The sequence below is a fragment of the Bemisia tabaci genome, chromosome 8, assembly GCF_918797505.1.
Source record: "Bemisia tabaci chromosome 8, PGI_BMITA_v3".
NCBI classification, from domain to species: domain Eukaryota; kingdom Metazoa; phylum Arthropoda; class Insecta; order Hemiptera; family Aleyrodidae; genus Bemisia; species Bemisia tabaci.
Window position 1 is genome coordinate 38,850,298 of NC_092800.1, and position 16,960 is coordinate 38,867,257.

The 16,960-nt window shown below is 43.1% G+C and overlaps 1 protein-coding gene across 3 annotated transcripts in view; it reads right to left on the bottom strand.

The window, feature by feature from the left end:
- The window catches only part of LOC109033822 (lachesin), a 275,516-nt gene that overhangs the window by 58,834 nt on the left and 199,722 nt on the right, over positions 1 to 16,960 (bottom strand). For all 3 annotated transcript variants that reach the window (XM_072303579.1, XM_072303577.1, XM_072303578.1), the window contains exon 4: positions 13,146 to 13,353. In XM_072303579.1, the coding sequence (XP_072159680.1) occupies positions 13,146 to 13,353 (208 nt within the window). The remainder of the gene's footprint in view (positions 1 to 13,145; positions 13,354 to 16,960) is intronic.

Consider the following 16,960-nt stretch of genomic DNA (forward strand, 5'->3'; position numbering starts at 1 on the left):
TTGCAATGCTAGTGGTTCCTTTTTGTAAAATGCAATCCATTTTATGTCCGACCTCTCTGATTGACTCGATCCACTGTGCGCCACCGCGCCATTATTTCGTCTTCGTCGGGGATGTTCCTCGAATTCTTTTTTTCCGAGTCGTTATTTTGTTTCGTCCAGGATGGCTTCCTCAAGTTTGAATGGGGGAAAAATTGTGACGTAGCGAGAAGGAGGGGTGCTTGTGCACATCGATAACTGAAGACGGAAAATGCGTCTACTTTTGCAGCGTTTCAAAATTTCCGCTTATATCTAATTTTTTTAAAGAGATGAAATATGCTGCCGTGCTAAAGAAAAACGCCGTATAAACATTTGATACTCGCTTTTCTCAATGAATTAAACATAACGGAACCATGTTAAATTTTTGAAAAAAAGTAATTAGATGTATTTTAGAGATTAATAAGCCGGATATTATCTCATCTCAAATGTTCAAATCGGGTAAAAATATTTGATCTCTACCATTGTGTCTCACAGGGAACTAAAACTTCAACCCTCCTTTTCTCATTTCGATCTTGTTGGGACTCGGTCCCTCTGTATTAATCTTTATTTGGATCGCGTGAAGCAGAACCAATAGCCACAACAGTTATTGCCAATGAGTCTCCCAAAATAAGGGCTGACTCTCGCCCCTTTTTCGGTATTCGATTCGACCATCGAGCCAAGGTTTAAGTGGAAGCTTATATTAACAGAAAACTCAGGAAAAAATTTCAAGATGAGTATAGGAACCGTTTTCGAGTTAAGATGGGGCAAAGGGGTCAAACTCCGGCCTTATTTTTCGCTATTTTCCTCAGTGGCGTGGCGTGCTTTGCGATATATCGATTGTTATGCCATTTAAACCTATGGAAAAGGATCGATAAACAGGGTGTTCGCAGCGAAAACCTTAATAATGAATTCTTTATCATAGGTTTAAATGGCAGAACAATCGATACATCGCAATTCACGCCACGCCACTGATTTTCTTGTTGAAATGATGTGTCTACGGGGTTGTTATCGTTGTTTACACATGTTATACACACCGGTAGCCACGGATTTTTACACGCAAAATCGATTTTTAATGTTGACGAGTCGAAATATCGATCGGTTATATCGATTTTTTAAGATTCCTTACGGAAAATCGACGATTATTTGAGATTGAAATTGTTCATTTTTGATTCGTGGATGACTAAATGCACCTAATATGACAGAAGTACACCAACATCTACGTATTTTTTCTTTTAGAATCGATTTTTAACCGTTGACGAGTCGAAATATCAATCGCTTATATCGAATATTGCAGTTATTTAAGGAAAATCAATGATATATTGTAATTGAAATTGATTATTCTCCATCCGAGAACAACCAAATTTTGGATTGGACCACATTTCTGGTCGGGTCGATTTCCAGTTGAGTCAAGATTCGATTGGGGCAAATTTCCGGTAAAGTATAAATTAAGATTTTCAAATTCCGGTCAAGTAAAATTTCGGGTGGATAACAAATCCCGTTTATTGTAAATTCTGGTCGGTCAGATTTCGAGGTGCCTGGTGCGCAGCCCCCGGCTTTGGCTCCTAGGTTAGGGGCGGCCCCGTTGGCTCCTATCAGGGGGCTGGCCCCCGGCTTTGGCTCCTTAGGGTTCAGGGGCTGGCCCCCGCTTTGGCTCCTTAGTGTTCAGGGGGCTGGCCCCCGGCTTTGGCTCCTTAGTGTTCAGGGGGCTGGCCCCCGGCTTTGGCTCCTTAGGGTTCAGGGGGCTGGCCCCCGGCTTTGGCTCCTTAGGGTTCAGGGGGCTGGCCCCCGGCTTTGGCTCCTTAGTGTTCAGGGGGCTGGCCCCCGGCTTGGCTCCTTAGGGTTCAGGGGGCTGGCCCCGGCTTTGGCTCCTTAGTGTTCAGGGGGCTGGCCCCCGGCTTGGCTCCTTAGGGTTCAGGGGGCTGGCCCCCGGCTTTGGCTCCTTAGTGTTCAGGGGGCTGGCCCCCGGCTTTGGCTCCTTAGTGTTCAGGGGGCTGGCCCCCGGCTTTGGCTCCTTAGGGTTCAGGGGGCTGGCCCCCGGCTTTGGCTCCTTAGTGTTCAGGGGGCTGGCCCCCGGCTTTGGCTCCTTAGTGTTCAGGGGGCTGGCCCCGGCTTTGGCTCCTTAGTGTTCAGGGGGCTGGCCCCCGGCTTTGGCTCCTTAGTGTTCAGGGGGCTGGCCCCCGGCTTTGGCTCCTTAGTGTTCAGGGGGCTGGCCCCCGGCTTTGGCTCCTTAGGGTTCAGGGGGCTGGCCCCCGGCTTTGGCTCCTTAGGGTTCAGGGGGCTGGCCCCCGGCTTTGGCTCCTTAGTGTTCAGGGGGCTGGCCCCCGGCTTTGGCTCCTTAGGGTTCAGGGGGCTGGCCCCCGGCTTTGGCTCCTTAGTGTTCAGGGGGCTGGCCCCCGGCTTTGGCTCCTTAGGGTTCAGGGGGCTGGCCCCCGGCTTTGGCTCCTTAGTGTTCAGGGGGCTGGCCCCGGCTTTGGCTCCTTAGGGTTCAGGGGGCTGGCCCCCGGCTTTGGCTCCTTAGGGTTCAGGGGGCTGGCCCCCGGCTTTGGCTCCTTAGTGTTCAGGGGGCTGGCCCCCGGCTTTGGCTCCTTAGGGTTCAGGGGGCTGGCCCCCGGCTTTGGCTCCTTAGGGTTCAGGGGCTGGCCCCCGGTTTGGCTCCTTAGTGTTCAGGGGGCTGGCCCCCGGCTTTGGCTCCTTAGTGTTCAGGGGGCTGGCCCCGGCTTTGGCTCCTTAGTGTTCAGGGGGCTGGCCCCCGGCTTTGGCTCCTTAGGGTTCAGGGGGCTGGCCCCCGGCTTTGGCTCCTTAGGGTTCAGGGGGCTGGCCCCCGGCTTTGGCTCCTTAGGGTTCAGGGGGCTGGCCCCCGGCTTTGGCTCCTTAGTGTTCAGGGGGCTGGCCCCCGGCTTTGGCTCCGTAGTGTTCAGGGGGCTGGCCCCCGGCTTTGGCTCCTTAGGGTTCAGGGGGCTGGGCCCCGGCTTGGCTCCTTAGGTTCAGGGGCTGGCCCCCGGCTTGGCTCCTTAGGGTTCAGGGGGCTGGCCCCCGGCTTTGGCTCCTTAGTGTTCAGGGGGCTGGCCCCCGGCTTTGGCTCCTTAGTGTTCAGGGGGCTGGCCCCCGGCTTTGGCTCCTTAGTGTTCAGGGGGCTGGCCCCCGGTTTGGCTCCTTAGGGTTCAGGGGGCTGGCCCCCGGCTTTGGCTCCTTAGTGTTCAGGGGGCTGGCCCCCGGCTTGGCTCCTTAGTGTTCAGGGGGCTGGCCCCCGGCTTTGGCTCCTTAGTGTTCAGGGGGCTGGCCCCCGGCTTTGGCTCCTTAGTGTTCAGGGGGCTGGCCCCCGGCTTTGGCTCCTTAGGGTTCAGGGGGCTGGCCCCGGCTTGGCTCCTTAGGTTCAGGGGGCTGGCCCCCGGCTTGGCTCCTTAGGGTTCAGGGGGCTGGCCCCCGGCTTTGGCTCCTTAGTGTTCAGGGGGCTGGCCCCCGGCTTTGGCTCCTTAGGTTCAGGGGGCTGGCCCCCGGCTTTGGCTCCTTAGTGTTCAGGGGGCTGGCCCCCGGCTTTGGCTCCTTAGTGTTCAGGGGGCTGGCCCCCGGCTTGGCTCCTTAGTGTTCAGGGGGCTGGCCCCTGTCTTCGGTTCCATAGGGTTCAGGGGGCTGGCCCCCGGTTTGGCTCCTTAGTGTTCAGGGGGCTGGCCCCCGGGTTTGGCTCCTTAGGGTTCAGGGGGCTGGCCCCCGGCTTTGGCTCCTTAGAGTTCAGGGGGCTGGCCCCGGCTTGGCTCCTTAGGTTCAGGGGGCTGGCCCCCGGCTTGGCTCCTTAGGGTTCAGGGGGCTGGCCCCCGGCTTTGGCTCCTTAGTGTTCAGGGGGCTGGCCCCCGGCTTTGGCTCCTTAGTGTTCAGGGGGCTGGCCCCCGGCTTTGGCTCCTTAGGGTTCAGGGGGCTGGCCCCCGGCTTTGGCTCCTTAGTGTTCAGGGGGCTGGCCCCCGGCTTTGGCTCCTTAGGGTTCAGGGGGCTGGCCCCCGGCTTGGCTCCTTAGGTTCAGGGGCTGGCCCCCGGCTTGGCTCCTAGGGTTCAGGGGGCTGGCCCCCGGCTTTGGCTCCTTAGTGTTCAGGGGGCTGGCCCCCGGCTTTGGCTCCTTAGTGTTCAGGGGGCTGGCCCCCGGCTTTGGCTCCTTAGTGTTCAGGGGGCTGGCCCCCGGCTTTGGCTCCTTAGTGTTCAGGGGGCTGGCCCCCGGCTTTGGCTCCTTAGGGTTCAGGGGGCTGGCCCCCGGCTTGGCTCCTTAGGGTTCAGGGGGCTGGCCCCCGGCTTTGGCTCCTTAGTGTTCAGGGGGCTGGCCCCCGGCTTTGGCTCCTTAGTGTTCAGGGGGCTGGCCCCCGGCTTTGGCTCCTTAGTGTTCAGGGGGCTGGCCCCCGGGTTTGGCTCCTTAGTGTTCAGGGGGCTGGCCCCCGGGTTAGGCTCCTTAGGGTTCAGGGGGCGTTCCATGACAGTCGATGATTCGCCTTCAAATGGCCGGGTATGCAAAATGACTGCTTTGACGCACGAATAGTGGTATCAGAAAGATTTTACCCTACGCTTGGATTTTGCCCGGAGTTGGATATGTTGTTCCCTATCACAAGACACGCCTTTTTCCGGCATTGGCAAGTTCACCCGAAATTTTTCCCGCGCGCTACAGCGTTGCCAAGTTGAAAACAGGCAAATTCCGTAAGTGGCATCAAAATTGAGCTATGAAGTTGCGGTTTTAACGAAAATTCTCTAAAAATTACGCACTTTTAGGAAATGACCATGTTTTTAATGTCGCATTAATTTTAACATGCATTATTGCCAAATTTCCGATTTTTAAATTCGACAAATGTTACATATCCGCAAATACCCAAAAAGGCTATCTTCAAATTTGAATAAAAAGTTGTCTAATCGATAGTTCGTTTGATTCCGCATCCATCGATATATTATAGCTCGCTGGGAAACTTTTGGTTCGCGAGATATCATCATTTTTGTGAACAGCTTTATGGAGCGACGACGCTTTTTGAGTCCGGGCGGATAGAAATTTTAGCCTCCAAAAACACCGGGTAGCATTAATTCCATGGTTTCCTATGTAATTTTTGGCGCTGAATCCGAATTTGACCATTTCATAAAAAAATTGTCACCAAGATGTTGCCAAATTTGGCAAAAATTGCTTAAAATCGGCCTTTTTGGCGGATTATAGCCTGTGACTTGCCAGGAGTTGATCAGACGACAAAATTGGTTATTTCCACAGTTAAAACTCGTTAAACTATCTACAAGCTGAGTCAAATTCTTTCTGCTCACGGTAAAATTAAACGCGCGACAAGCAGCAAACTGAAAAAAAGACACCAAAATTGGCGCTTTTTGCGGTTTTTGTCGTAAGTTTCTTGTTTTCCGATTAAGAGAATGTTTCTTAGGAAAATCTGAATTACGCCGAGTGTAACGACAAACTATTGTATTGTTACATATATAGATAAAGAGCCGCTTTAACAGCGGTCTCTCGGGCCCCGCGACGCCTAACCGCCATAGTCCCTTGTCCACCCACAGGTCCTCAGTAATTTGGAGCGCCCTTGTTCCTTTTTAAGCCCCTTATTGTCCTTTCCTGGGCGTCTTCTTCAGTTTGGTGTCGTTACTTTTTTCTATTAAACTCCATTATCTCAGAATTATAAAATAAAATTGTATACTAAATATAGGGTAATGAATAATAACGGTCAAATACCGCCAAAATTCAACGATTTGTACGTAATTTTGGCAATATTGCAATGCGTCTTGTCTTGTTTTAATGAAGTCAGTCTGAGGAGTACATTTTATTCATTAATTTTTAGCAGAAAATTTTCCATTATTGTTTCAAAATGTGGTTTATTGACACGATTCGATAAAACTCACTATTTTATGAATTTTTCCTCTCTGAACTAAATACCCTAGTTATTAGTATATATCTAAGTTGAAAATTAAATTATTCTACAGAAGTGTATTATTTTGCAAGAGAGATACATTTATAAAATTTAAAAATAAGAGGTGAACAAAGAATATAGGACAATAATATCGAAAAAACCAGCGAAAATTAAAGTATTTTGTTTAAGCTTGGCAACATTGGAATATGTTCGATCTTATTTTATTGTTCAATTTTATTAAATTCTGCTCATGTTGTTCATTAGTATAGTCAAGAAACATTCTCTTAATCGGAAAACAAGAAACTTACGACAAAAACCGCAAAAAGCGCCAATTTTGGTGTCTTTTTTTCAGTTTGCTGCTTGTCGCGCGTTTAATTTTACCGTGAGCAGAAAGAATTTGACTCAGCTTGTAGATAGTTTAACGAGTTTTAACTGTGGAAATAACCAATTTTGTCGTCTGATCAACTCCTGGCAAGTCACAGGCTATAATCCGCCAAAAAGGCCGATTTTAAGCAATTTTTGCCAAATTTGGCAACATCTTGGTGACAATTTTTTTATGAAATGGTCAAATTCGGATTCAGCGCCAAAAATTACATAGGAAACCATGGAATTAATGCTACCCGGTGTTTTTGGAGGCTAAAATTTCTATCCGCCCGGACTCAAAAAGCGTCGTCGCTCCATAAAGCTGTTCACAAAAATGATGATATCTCGCGAACCAAAAGTTTCCCAGCGAGCTATAATATATCGATGGATGCGGAATCAAACGAACTATCGATTAGACAACTTTTTATTCAAATTTGAAGATAGCCTTTTTGGGTATTTGCGGATATGTAACATTTGTCGAATTTAAAAATCGGAAATTTGGCAATAATGCATGTTAAAATTAATGCGACATTAAAAACATGGTCATTTCCTAAAAGTGCGTAATTTTTAGAGAATTTTCGTTAAAACCGCAACTTCATAGCTCAATTTTGATGCCACTTACGGAATTTGCCTGTTTTCAACTTGGCAACGCTGTAGCGCGCGGGAAAAATTTCGGGTGAACTTGCCAATGCCGGAAAAAGGCGTGTCTTGTGATAGGGAACAACATATCCAACTCCGGGCAAAATCCAAGCGTAGGGTAAAATCGCCGATTTTGAATAACCCTCTTTGCATTAAGTTTACGCATTGATTTGAAGGCGCTCTTCGGTTTCTATTGTGAGTTTCATTATAGAATGATGTTGACCAAAAATTTCGTAATTTTAGGTTTTAAATCGAGCCGCATATTTGAAAAATGCTGAGGAATATTATTTTGAAAAAATAATAAGATTGGTTTTGGTCTCTACGTCTTATTTCAAAGAAGAGAGTGCAGGTGGCTGGATCAGATTGTGTATTTTAACGCCTTGGTCCTGTCATCGTATTCTGAAGCGAAACTGAAAGAGTCGCCGTTTACAAGATCGCAAGTTACTCAAAACCGGTAGTGAATTTAAAAAGTTTCGCACGGATAAAATGAGCTTTCGTTGATTAACTGTGAATAATCAAAATTGAAGAAAAGGTACTGTGTCCACTGGTCCATTAGGAAAGCGTAAAGCATGGATGGATGGAGCATCGATGACCAACTAAATCTATATCTGATAAGGAATTTAAGTGTGAAACCCTCTTTTTCAGTCTTTAAATGATCCAAATCCACCAACAAGTTTAAAACACGAATTGCAAAAATGCGTATCTCCTGATGAAGTGTCGATTCTTAGTGCCAAAAACGCGAATCTCGGCATTTCTGCCGCATTTTCTAACAGTTCGAGAAATTATTGAAACTGCTGAAGGAGTTTGAAAAAACATCTTATTCTTGATATCCTCAATATTTATTACCCTTATATCGACAATAAAGAGGAATGCAGACAGTTTTTGTACTCTCCTGAAAACTCGTGTTTTCCGAGATTTGCACTTGTCATCCATGAATCAAAAATGAACAATTTCAATCTCAAAAAATCGTCAATTTTCCGTTAAGAATCTTAAAAAATCGATATAACCGATCGATATATCGACTCGTCAACATTAAAACTCGATTTTGCGTGTAAAAATACGTAAGAATCGGTGTGTATAACATGTGTAAACAACGATAACAACCCCGTAGACACATCAATTCAACAAGAAAATAGCGAAAAATAAGGCCGAAGTTTGACCCCTTTGCCCCCCCCCCCCCCCCCCCGTAACTCGAAAACGGTTCTAATACTTATCTTGAAATGTTTTCCTGAGTTTTCTGTTATTATAAGCTTCCACTTAAACCTTGGTTCGATGGTCGAATCGAATACCGAAAAAGGGGCGAAATTTTGGGAGGCTCTTTAATTGGGTTACTTTCATTTTTAACATGAGAACGGTTTTGCGGATTTTTGTGCAAATTTCAGTGAATTTTGTGTATAGTGCGAAGCAAATTCCTAAAAATTTTCAAAGTAATCCGCACAAATGTTCTGATGTAGAAAATCATATTTCTCAGTTCAAGTTGGCAATAACTGATGTGGCTTGGTTCAATTCTTCTAATCGCGGCTCAGCTGGGCCTCCAACTTGGGTTACATTCTGCAAAAAGAAATCAAGAGCATTCCAATGTCTCCAGGATTATGCAACTTACATTTTTTTGCGGTAAAATTATTGAAATCATGCATCAAATTGAATTTACAAAGATAATTTTTGTCTCGAATTTATAGTCTGTTGGGAGTAAAGATAAACTCTGCTTAGATGATCAATTCATATATACTTGGAAAAAAAGTTGCACAATCTTAGCGACATTGCAGTGCTCTTGATTCCTTTTTGCAAGATGCAATCCACTCCTAACACTCGGTGAGAAAAGCGAAAGGTGCGCCTAAAAACGCTAATTCGACACTCGTTGGGTACAGAATAATCGGTGCCCTTGAGATGCCGAGGTTCTTGGAGTACAATATTTTGACGGAGTACCAGTATTATTCCACCCTTGAGGGGGCAATCATTAAAAGCGAGCCCTTTGTCCCCCGGTGTTGTGGAGGAAACATCCTTCATCGGAGTTGAGGCTCACTCTCAGAAGTTGGAGGAGTGTACTGCCTAGCAAAAACGCCGTATGAAACTTCAGGCGTTGCCAAACTTCCTTTGACAAATCACTCAATTTCGGGCACATTCGAGAATGTTTTCTTTCCAAATATTCAGACAATTTAGTTCACAATTTAATTCAAAATATCAGCAAATTTTTGGGAAAATTATGCATGTATAACTTAACTAAAAAATACGTGCTTTATCTGGGGGCAATTTAGCAACTCTCGAATGTTCATACGGCGTTCTTCCTTAGCATGGCAGTGTATGGATATGTTACGGGCACTCATACAAGGTAGAAGCCTCTTTGAATTAAGTTTCCTGAGTGGTTGGAGGAGAGGGGGACCCTAGATCATTAAATACTGTCAAGAGCAATAAAGATGTTTCATTTTGCAGCTGCCGTTACTTGTGCATGCCTGCAATTACTCCCTTTAACCTCTCGCCCTTCCCCGCGCATAAAAAAGTTAGAGCGGCAATTCTTCATTTCCCATTGTTTTATCGAGCCTCTGGCCGGTGAGAAATGTTTGTACCTATACGGTTATTACTTACTATTCCTTTTTATTTATTGCGCCTCCCTTTCCGCCTCGTAACGCGAACCGACTTCAGACTTAGGAAATTATGATCCACACGGGATTGTCTTTTTTTTTACTTTGTCCTTTTTTCCCAACTTAAACACTATCGTTTTTTTTGTGTAAATCATCGACATTTTGCATTGTATTTCCTCTTTGCAAAACGGAAGGCTAACGTTTCCGCACACAATTTGCGATTTTGACATTTCCACACAAAATCTTTCGAAACTTTTCTTCATTCACACAATTTGTCAACACCCTCGGAGATTACTGATTCGCTCTTTGATGAAAGAGCTTTTACACAATACACGTAAACACATCACACATTTATAATGTATTGAAATTCGAATACTTACAATAAAAATAAAATAAAATGAAATAAAACCACTTTTGTAGGGCGATGACAAAAACAGAGGTTTTTGCTCGGAAAAGGCATACCTCCTCAAAAACAACTCCTTAAACTGATTTTAGTGCTGGAAATGTTGGCAAAATTATGATGCCAACACTCCTTCACAGGGTTGAAAGTCTCTATTAAAATCATTTTATTTTCTGATATTAGAATCGTTCCGTTGCTTTCGCTATGGGATTCCCTATACCTCTGCGACCTTGAGCGTTTCGCCCAGTCTCCGATTTTTGGTTGATTTTCCGATGTATCAAAAACCGTTGTATTTTTTAGCCAATCATGTCTCTACGTCAAGTTGTGTTGATTGCTAAAATTCGCTTTCAGCGAGTTTTTTTCCACCTTGAGATGTCGTGTCTGACTGGTAAATCTGCGCAGAACCACGAAGTTCCGTTTTTAGGCAAATTCTTTTTTTTGGGAGGTTCTGATTGGTTATTTTTCGCCATCAGTTTTCTGTTCGTTGGTGCAAAAGATCGCCTACCTCGGTGTTCTTGAGAAGCCGCCATTATCCCACCTCAAATTTGAAAAATAGAAGTAAAGAAATAATAACCATCGTACAAGGTGGAAAATTGTTCTGGAGGACTCGTTACGGATAAAGAAGTCAAAATCAGAGCTCGATTGATTGATTTAATTCATGGATACGCAAATATTGCCTTAGCTCAACTGCCGCGATCGGAATGCGTGCTGGGATGGACCTCGAGACGCATTAAAACAGTGCGAACCATGGCTCCTACAGCAATACAGCAATGCGCTTCATATCATCCCAAAAGCAGTCTCTTGTGATAAGTCCCGCCCATTGCTTGAGTCTTTTGTATGCTATTTTTACTCTCGCTCACGTGGATCCGTCATAGCCTAGTTGACTAAACCGCCTCGTATTTTTGATTCGGTGCGGGCACCCGGCGATCGGGAGTTCGATACCCGACGATTGGAACTACTTTTTAATGGTTGTATTGAATGTTTTAGACTAATCATCAAAAAATAATTAATAGTAGATGATAAATGTACGAACATTTTCTCGTGAGTTAATATGTTAAACAAAAATACTGGAATATACCTTCTTCATATAATCAGCCACATGTTCCCCCAAATTAATGACGTTATTTTCTTTTTTCAATAAAGTTAATTTGCATTCAACGTTCGTAAGTTAAGCAAAAAGTACCTATTGATACAAATAGAAAGACATGAAAATAGTATGTCTAACATTTCAGTTGTTTTTTTTTTTTATTATTTATTTTTTGTTTTTTTGTTTTTTCAATAAAACAAATTGACTGGGACTAGAATCATCGTATCTCTGAAGACAAAAGCTAAGTTTTTTGATACAGAAATACTAATATATTCATCCTTTATATAATCAGGGAGATGTTGACCCAAATATTGATGTATATTTTCTCTGTTCGCCCAAATTAATGATGGTATTTTCTTTTTTCAATAAAATTAATTTACATTCCACGTTCTTAAAGCAATATTTTCTCCAAAATTCAGCAAAAAATAACAATTTATACCTACGCAAAAAGTAAATAAATAAATAAAGCAATGACATGAAAGTAGTATAGGTAGTACACATCTAACATTTCGGTTACATCTATTTGAATGAAAAAAATGGCAACTTAGGAAGCACATAGGTCACTTATCGACGGTGAAACTACCAAACCACGTATCTCGGTTTGCGACGTCGCAGACTTCCTGTCATACTTTATTTTTTAAATGAAAAGCTACTTAACGTCCAGTCTTGAAAATTTCCGTGATTTTTCCTCTTCGTGCGGAGAAAATTCTGTGAAAATTTCAAGGAATGATATTGATTTGGTCTACTTCAAAAAAATAAAATGTGAGCGGAGATTTTTAAACACCGCAAACGAGATACGTGGTTTGGTAGTTTCACCGTCGTTATGATGCGTATTCGGGCATATGCGTAGAGTAAAAATATCATACTTTACGCCGAAAAAACGAAACTGAAAGTTAAATGCGTTAACTTCCAAAAACCATACATAATCCAACGAAAATAAATAATTGGTAAATAACAGCTTTCTTGTATGCAAAGAAAAAAAATTAAAAATGTTAAAAAAGAGATGTCGACACAAAATTACATAGCCCCTTCAATTCTGAAGATACTACAAACGAACTGTACCTTAAAATTTTCATATCCCAGAAGCAAAAGTTCCCATGACGAATATTGCTATCGCTAGCGATTGCAAAAACCAACTTGTTTTCTTTCTTAAATAGTTTCTCTGCCTAAGTTAACTAAAAGTGAAGGTATTCTTGATCAACTGTACATGATTTTTTTTTTTTTTTGAGTAGCTATGTTGAAGAATTTCCCTTCATAAATCTTGATGATATCATCCAACATTGTGGATTTCATCATAGAAGGTACTTTACGAAAGCTAATAGAACATTCGTATGAACGATTTAGTCTAAATGAAGCAGATATTTCAAGAGCGGAGGGGATGTCAATGGATTTACATTCAGCTCTTAATATTCCGGTGATAAATCAAAATACAGGGTGCGATAACAGTGTTTCGCCACACTTCAGTAGCTCAAATTGGAAAATAGGTAGAAGGAAGTCTCCTACCTCCCAGTTTCTGGATCTCGGTTGTTTTTCGTCACCAGTCAAAAACGCCCTCCGTTTCGTGTGATACTTCACCACCCACACCGGAGTTAAAATATTTGTAACAAAAATCATTCCACATCTTGACGCTAACTCGAAGGATCCCCCAATCGCTTATGGAACATCCATAAAGTTTCGTTTACTTAAGAGTACACTGAAAAAAAAGGATTGCTAATTCACCGATTTAGGGTGGAGCAAAATTTGCTTCACTTCGTAAAGCTTTCTTATCCGTGTACGGTGTTGAATCAAGTGAACGACTAGCACGAATTGCTACACCGATTTGCTACATCTGCGCGCCTTCATGCAGTTAATCTTGCATCGAGTGGCTTGGAAGTGTAACTGCATTTTTTGGTATTGGTACTTTGCGAACAGTAAAAATAGCTCAATAGTTAGGCTGAAATAGCGGAATTTACGGAAAAATAGCGAAATTTACGGAAGAATAACTGAAAAGGTAACAGGCGTAACTTTTCAGTGTAGCAAAATCACCTACTTGCGTGTGTGTAAGTTAGCTGAAATTTGTGTAGCGATTTTACCTGCATGGTTTGCGACGTCGGTTTGCTTTTTTTTTTACGTTCGTTTTTTAGCTCACCATGCAGTTGAAATACCCGCGTGCACGGCAATTTCAGCAATATTTTTTTTTCAGTGTAGGAACTTACCAACGACCTGGAGGTAGCCGACTTGACTGATCATGGGATTGGTGTTGACTTGGCACATGTAGTAGCCGCGATCCTCCTCCTGGACGGCGGCCACGTGGAGCAGCCACGTCTTCTGGGAGTCGTGCGAGACGTTGTATCGGGCCACCCGCGCGATCACGTGGTAGTGGATGGACACGATCATCTGCCGGTCGATGTGGATCCACGCCACCTGCAACACAATTCACGGACTAATTGAAGCGTGCGGGATCGAAATGACTAAGATACATATCGTGACAAAACTGAGATAAAGGTTACTTTGAAGAAACAAACAAAAAAAATTACGGGCTCAGAGGCCGAAAGTTCCGGGTGCTGCATTTGTAGCTACGATTGCTCCGAATGCTACACCCGAAACTTTCGGCCTCTTAGCCCGGAACACGGACAGTATGTCTATATGGACCGCGTTAAACAGAAAGGAACCAAGCCACATCAGCTATTGCCAAATTTAATCGGGCAATTTAATTTTTTACATGAAAACGGTTGTGCGGATTTTTGTGAAAATTTCAGTGAATTTTCTCCATAATACAAAGCAAATTCCTTAAAATTTTCAAAGGAATCTGCAAAGACGTTCTCTCGTAAAAAATGTAATTTCCCTGTTAAATTTGACAACAGCTGATGTGGCTTGGTTCCTTTCTGTTTAACGCGGTCCATATAGCCCGTAAGTACGACGGCCGGAGCTTTTTTTTCAGTGTACGCGACACGATGTCGGCGATCATGATGTCAACAATCAGTTTTTCTGCGTTTCTGTAGACATCAAGTGCTTCTTAAGCTCCATCAAAATAGATGTAGAAAATTTGGCAAAAATAAGGGCACAAGAGTTTGATAGGGGTTTTGCCTCATAAAATGTCGAAATCTTCAAAGAAAGGATTATAAATGGATTAAAAAATGAAATCACGCATAGGTCGTAATTGAATATTTAGTGAGAAGTTTTTAGTCACATAATGAATATATATTTGAGTAATTACAGTCAATAAATCCGAAAATAATCCAGGTATTTCCCTTCCACACACCGGTTTTCAGGAGAAGCGAGTTTTCTCCCATAAAATTCGTTTTTTGAAAATAAATTCTTGACTTTTTGGAGCATCGGTGAATCATATAGAAAATCCAGGTTATTTTAAGACTTAGTGCTTAAAATTATTTGAGAAATATGCATCACAAAAACCATTGCTTTTTTTATGCAGACCCGCGTACCTTTAATTTTCTTGTTGGTAAGCGAATGAAATTATAATGAACGGATATATAATATTTGTACAATATCCTCACTAAAAATACGGCGTGAGAGTAAATTTTATAGAGGTACGTGTTCGTTAATAATAGCTACGTAGCTACGTTCCCTAAGACGCACGAATTATCTTCGGAAATCATACTGATGTGTTTTGGATGGCTCTGCACGAAAATTCGAACGCAGTCAAATTTTTGCGGATAAATTTTCATTTATTAGGAAATTTTTGTATAGTCTACCTTGAGAATATCAGATATTTTTGGATCAAATTGCGAATAAAACTCTCCTAAAAATTGGACGAGAAATATTCACACGTTTCCTTGAAAATTCAAATTTCATCGAAGGAAATCTGGTAGCGGTTGAAGGCTCATACGGTCTTCTTCCTCAGAACTGCAGAATAACGTGATCGGGCCGCCACAAACTTTCGGTGGAGCTATTTTGTAAAGCATTTTTGTATAGTCTACCTTGAGATTATCAGATATTTTTGGATCAAATTGCGAATGAAACTTTCCTAAAAATTGGACGAGAAATATTTACACGTTTCCCTGAAAATACAAATTTCATCGAAGGAAATTTGGCAGCGGTTGAAGGCTCATACGGTCTTCTTCCTGAGAACTGCAGAATAACGTGATCGGGCCGCCGCAAACTTTCCCCGGAGCTTCACTCACACTTTGATTCATGAGCCGCTGAGATTTTCATCGGTTCATTTCGGGGCGGAATTTCGTAAGAAACAAAAGTGTGAAGTATGAGGCCGGCACCGGGTCGGCCGGGGCGTCGGAGGCTTTTAATGTGAATATTCACTTATTCGGCTCGGAATTACTTTAACGAATTTAATTAAGTTTGTTTCTTCGCGTCGTGCTTGTGAGAGGTGAGGCTCGCGCATCAACTTTCCTTCTTGCAAGTTCCGAACCAGCCTTGTTGCCGCGGTTCCAGTTGAATTTTGAGACGCGGAACCTTGAAAATTCATACACGAAGCGGATTGAAAGCGCTGAACTTTGGAGGATAATGTCTTGGACCGCGTTAAGCAGGAAGGAACCAAGTCACATCAGCCATTGCCAAATTTAATTGGGCAATTTAATTTTTTACATGAGAACGGTTGTGCGGATTTTGGTGCCAATCTCAGTGAATTTCCTGAAAAGTACCATGCAAATTCTTTTAAATTTTTAAAGAAATACATTTTGGTTTGGTTATTTTCTGCAAAACGCGGGCCACTTTTAAGGAAGCAATGCTTACATGAACAAGGGGAAGCTAAAGAGGCTTGCCTTTCTCCCTTTCATAACTCTACCTGATGGCTGCTTATTGGAATTGATATATAAAGAAATAGATTAAGAAGACCACGGGAAAATGGAACGATCCTATTGGTGGAAATGATTGGTTGCATCGGACAAAGAAGGTAAAGTAACATGGAAAAAAAGTACGGGGTTGTTGGATAATATGGACATGTCCAATTAATTGTGGTTCCGCAATAAATTAGGTTACTAACCCAAATGTTGCGATACTACCCCAATTATTGGAAATGTCCATTATCATCCAACAAATTGGCGTAGTAGCAAAATTTTAGGGTTTAATCCCTGACTCTTTTTTTCCGTGAATAGACTAACTAACTGCAACCTACGAGGTATACCCTGCCCAACAGCTAGACTATTATTTGGCCCGTAAGTCTGTAACAACCGTCTCTTTCAACCAATAGGATCGCTCCATTTTCCCTTTTTCTAATTAATTTATTGCTTTGTCTACCAATTCCAATAATCACTAACCGAGTCACGGGATTAAGTTTCAAAATCGGGCCAGAATATTAACAAAATAACGCAAGAAGGTAAACTTTTCCATTGAGAAAATGTTATTAAACACATCAAATGGGCAAACATTTGGATTGCATTTTGCAAAAAGGAACCACTAGCATTGCAATGTTGCTAAGATTGTGCAACTTTTTTTGTCTTGGAGGAAACCCCGATTATCCATTAATAGTTTCTATTTTACTCGCTAAAAACTGTAAATGTAAGACAAAAATTACCATCTAAATTTCATAGTTTTTCACGATTTCCGCAATTTTATTGCAAAAGATGAAGTTGTACAATCTTAGCATCATTGCAATACTAGTGGTTCCTTTTTGCAAAATGCAATCCATTTGATGGGCACCCACATTGTTCCGCTTAAACACCATTCGGTCCGTTATTTCAGAACTTAATTTACGAAATTACTGCTCCCTTCGATGGCACTGGAGCGTAGTTTAGATAAAGGGTTAAAAGTGAAATTATTTTGATAGCTTTGGCAACGAAGCAACCGCGGGTACGAAGATTCCGACAACGTAACTTCATCACGCTACGTAACCGGCGGGTCCAACTCTTGGCGCTTGGCACTTCTCACTTCGCACTTCGCCCTCCGTCCCCTTCGCACACAACCCACGCAACCCGCACAACACAACACAACGTGGCTCATTCACCTGTTAGACCTATTAGTGGCAAATGCTTTCCCTCCTCACCACCAAACAAACCCTGCCTCCCCAAATTCACACTTTAATAACACTTCGTGTTGTATGCATGTTTCGAGTGCAACC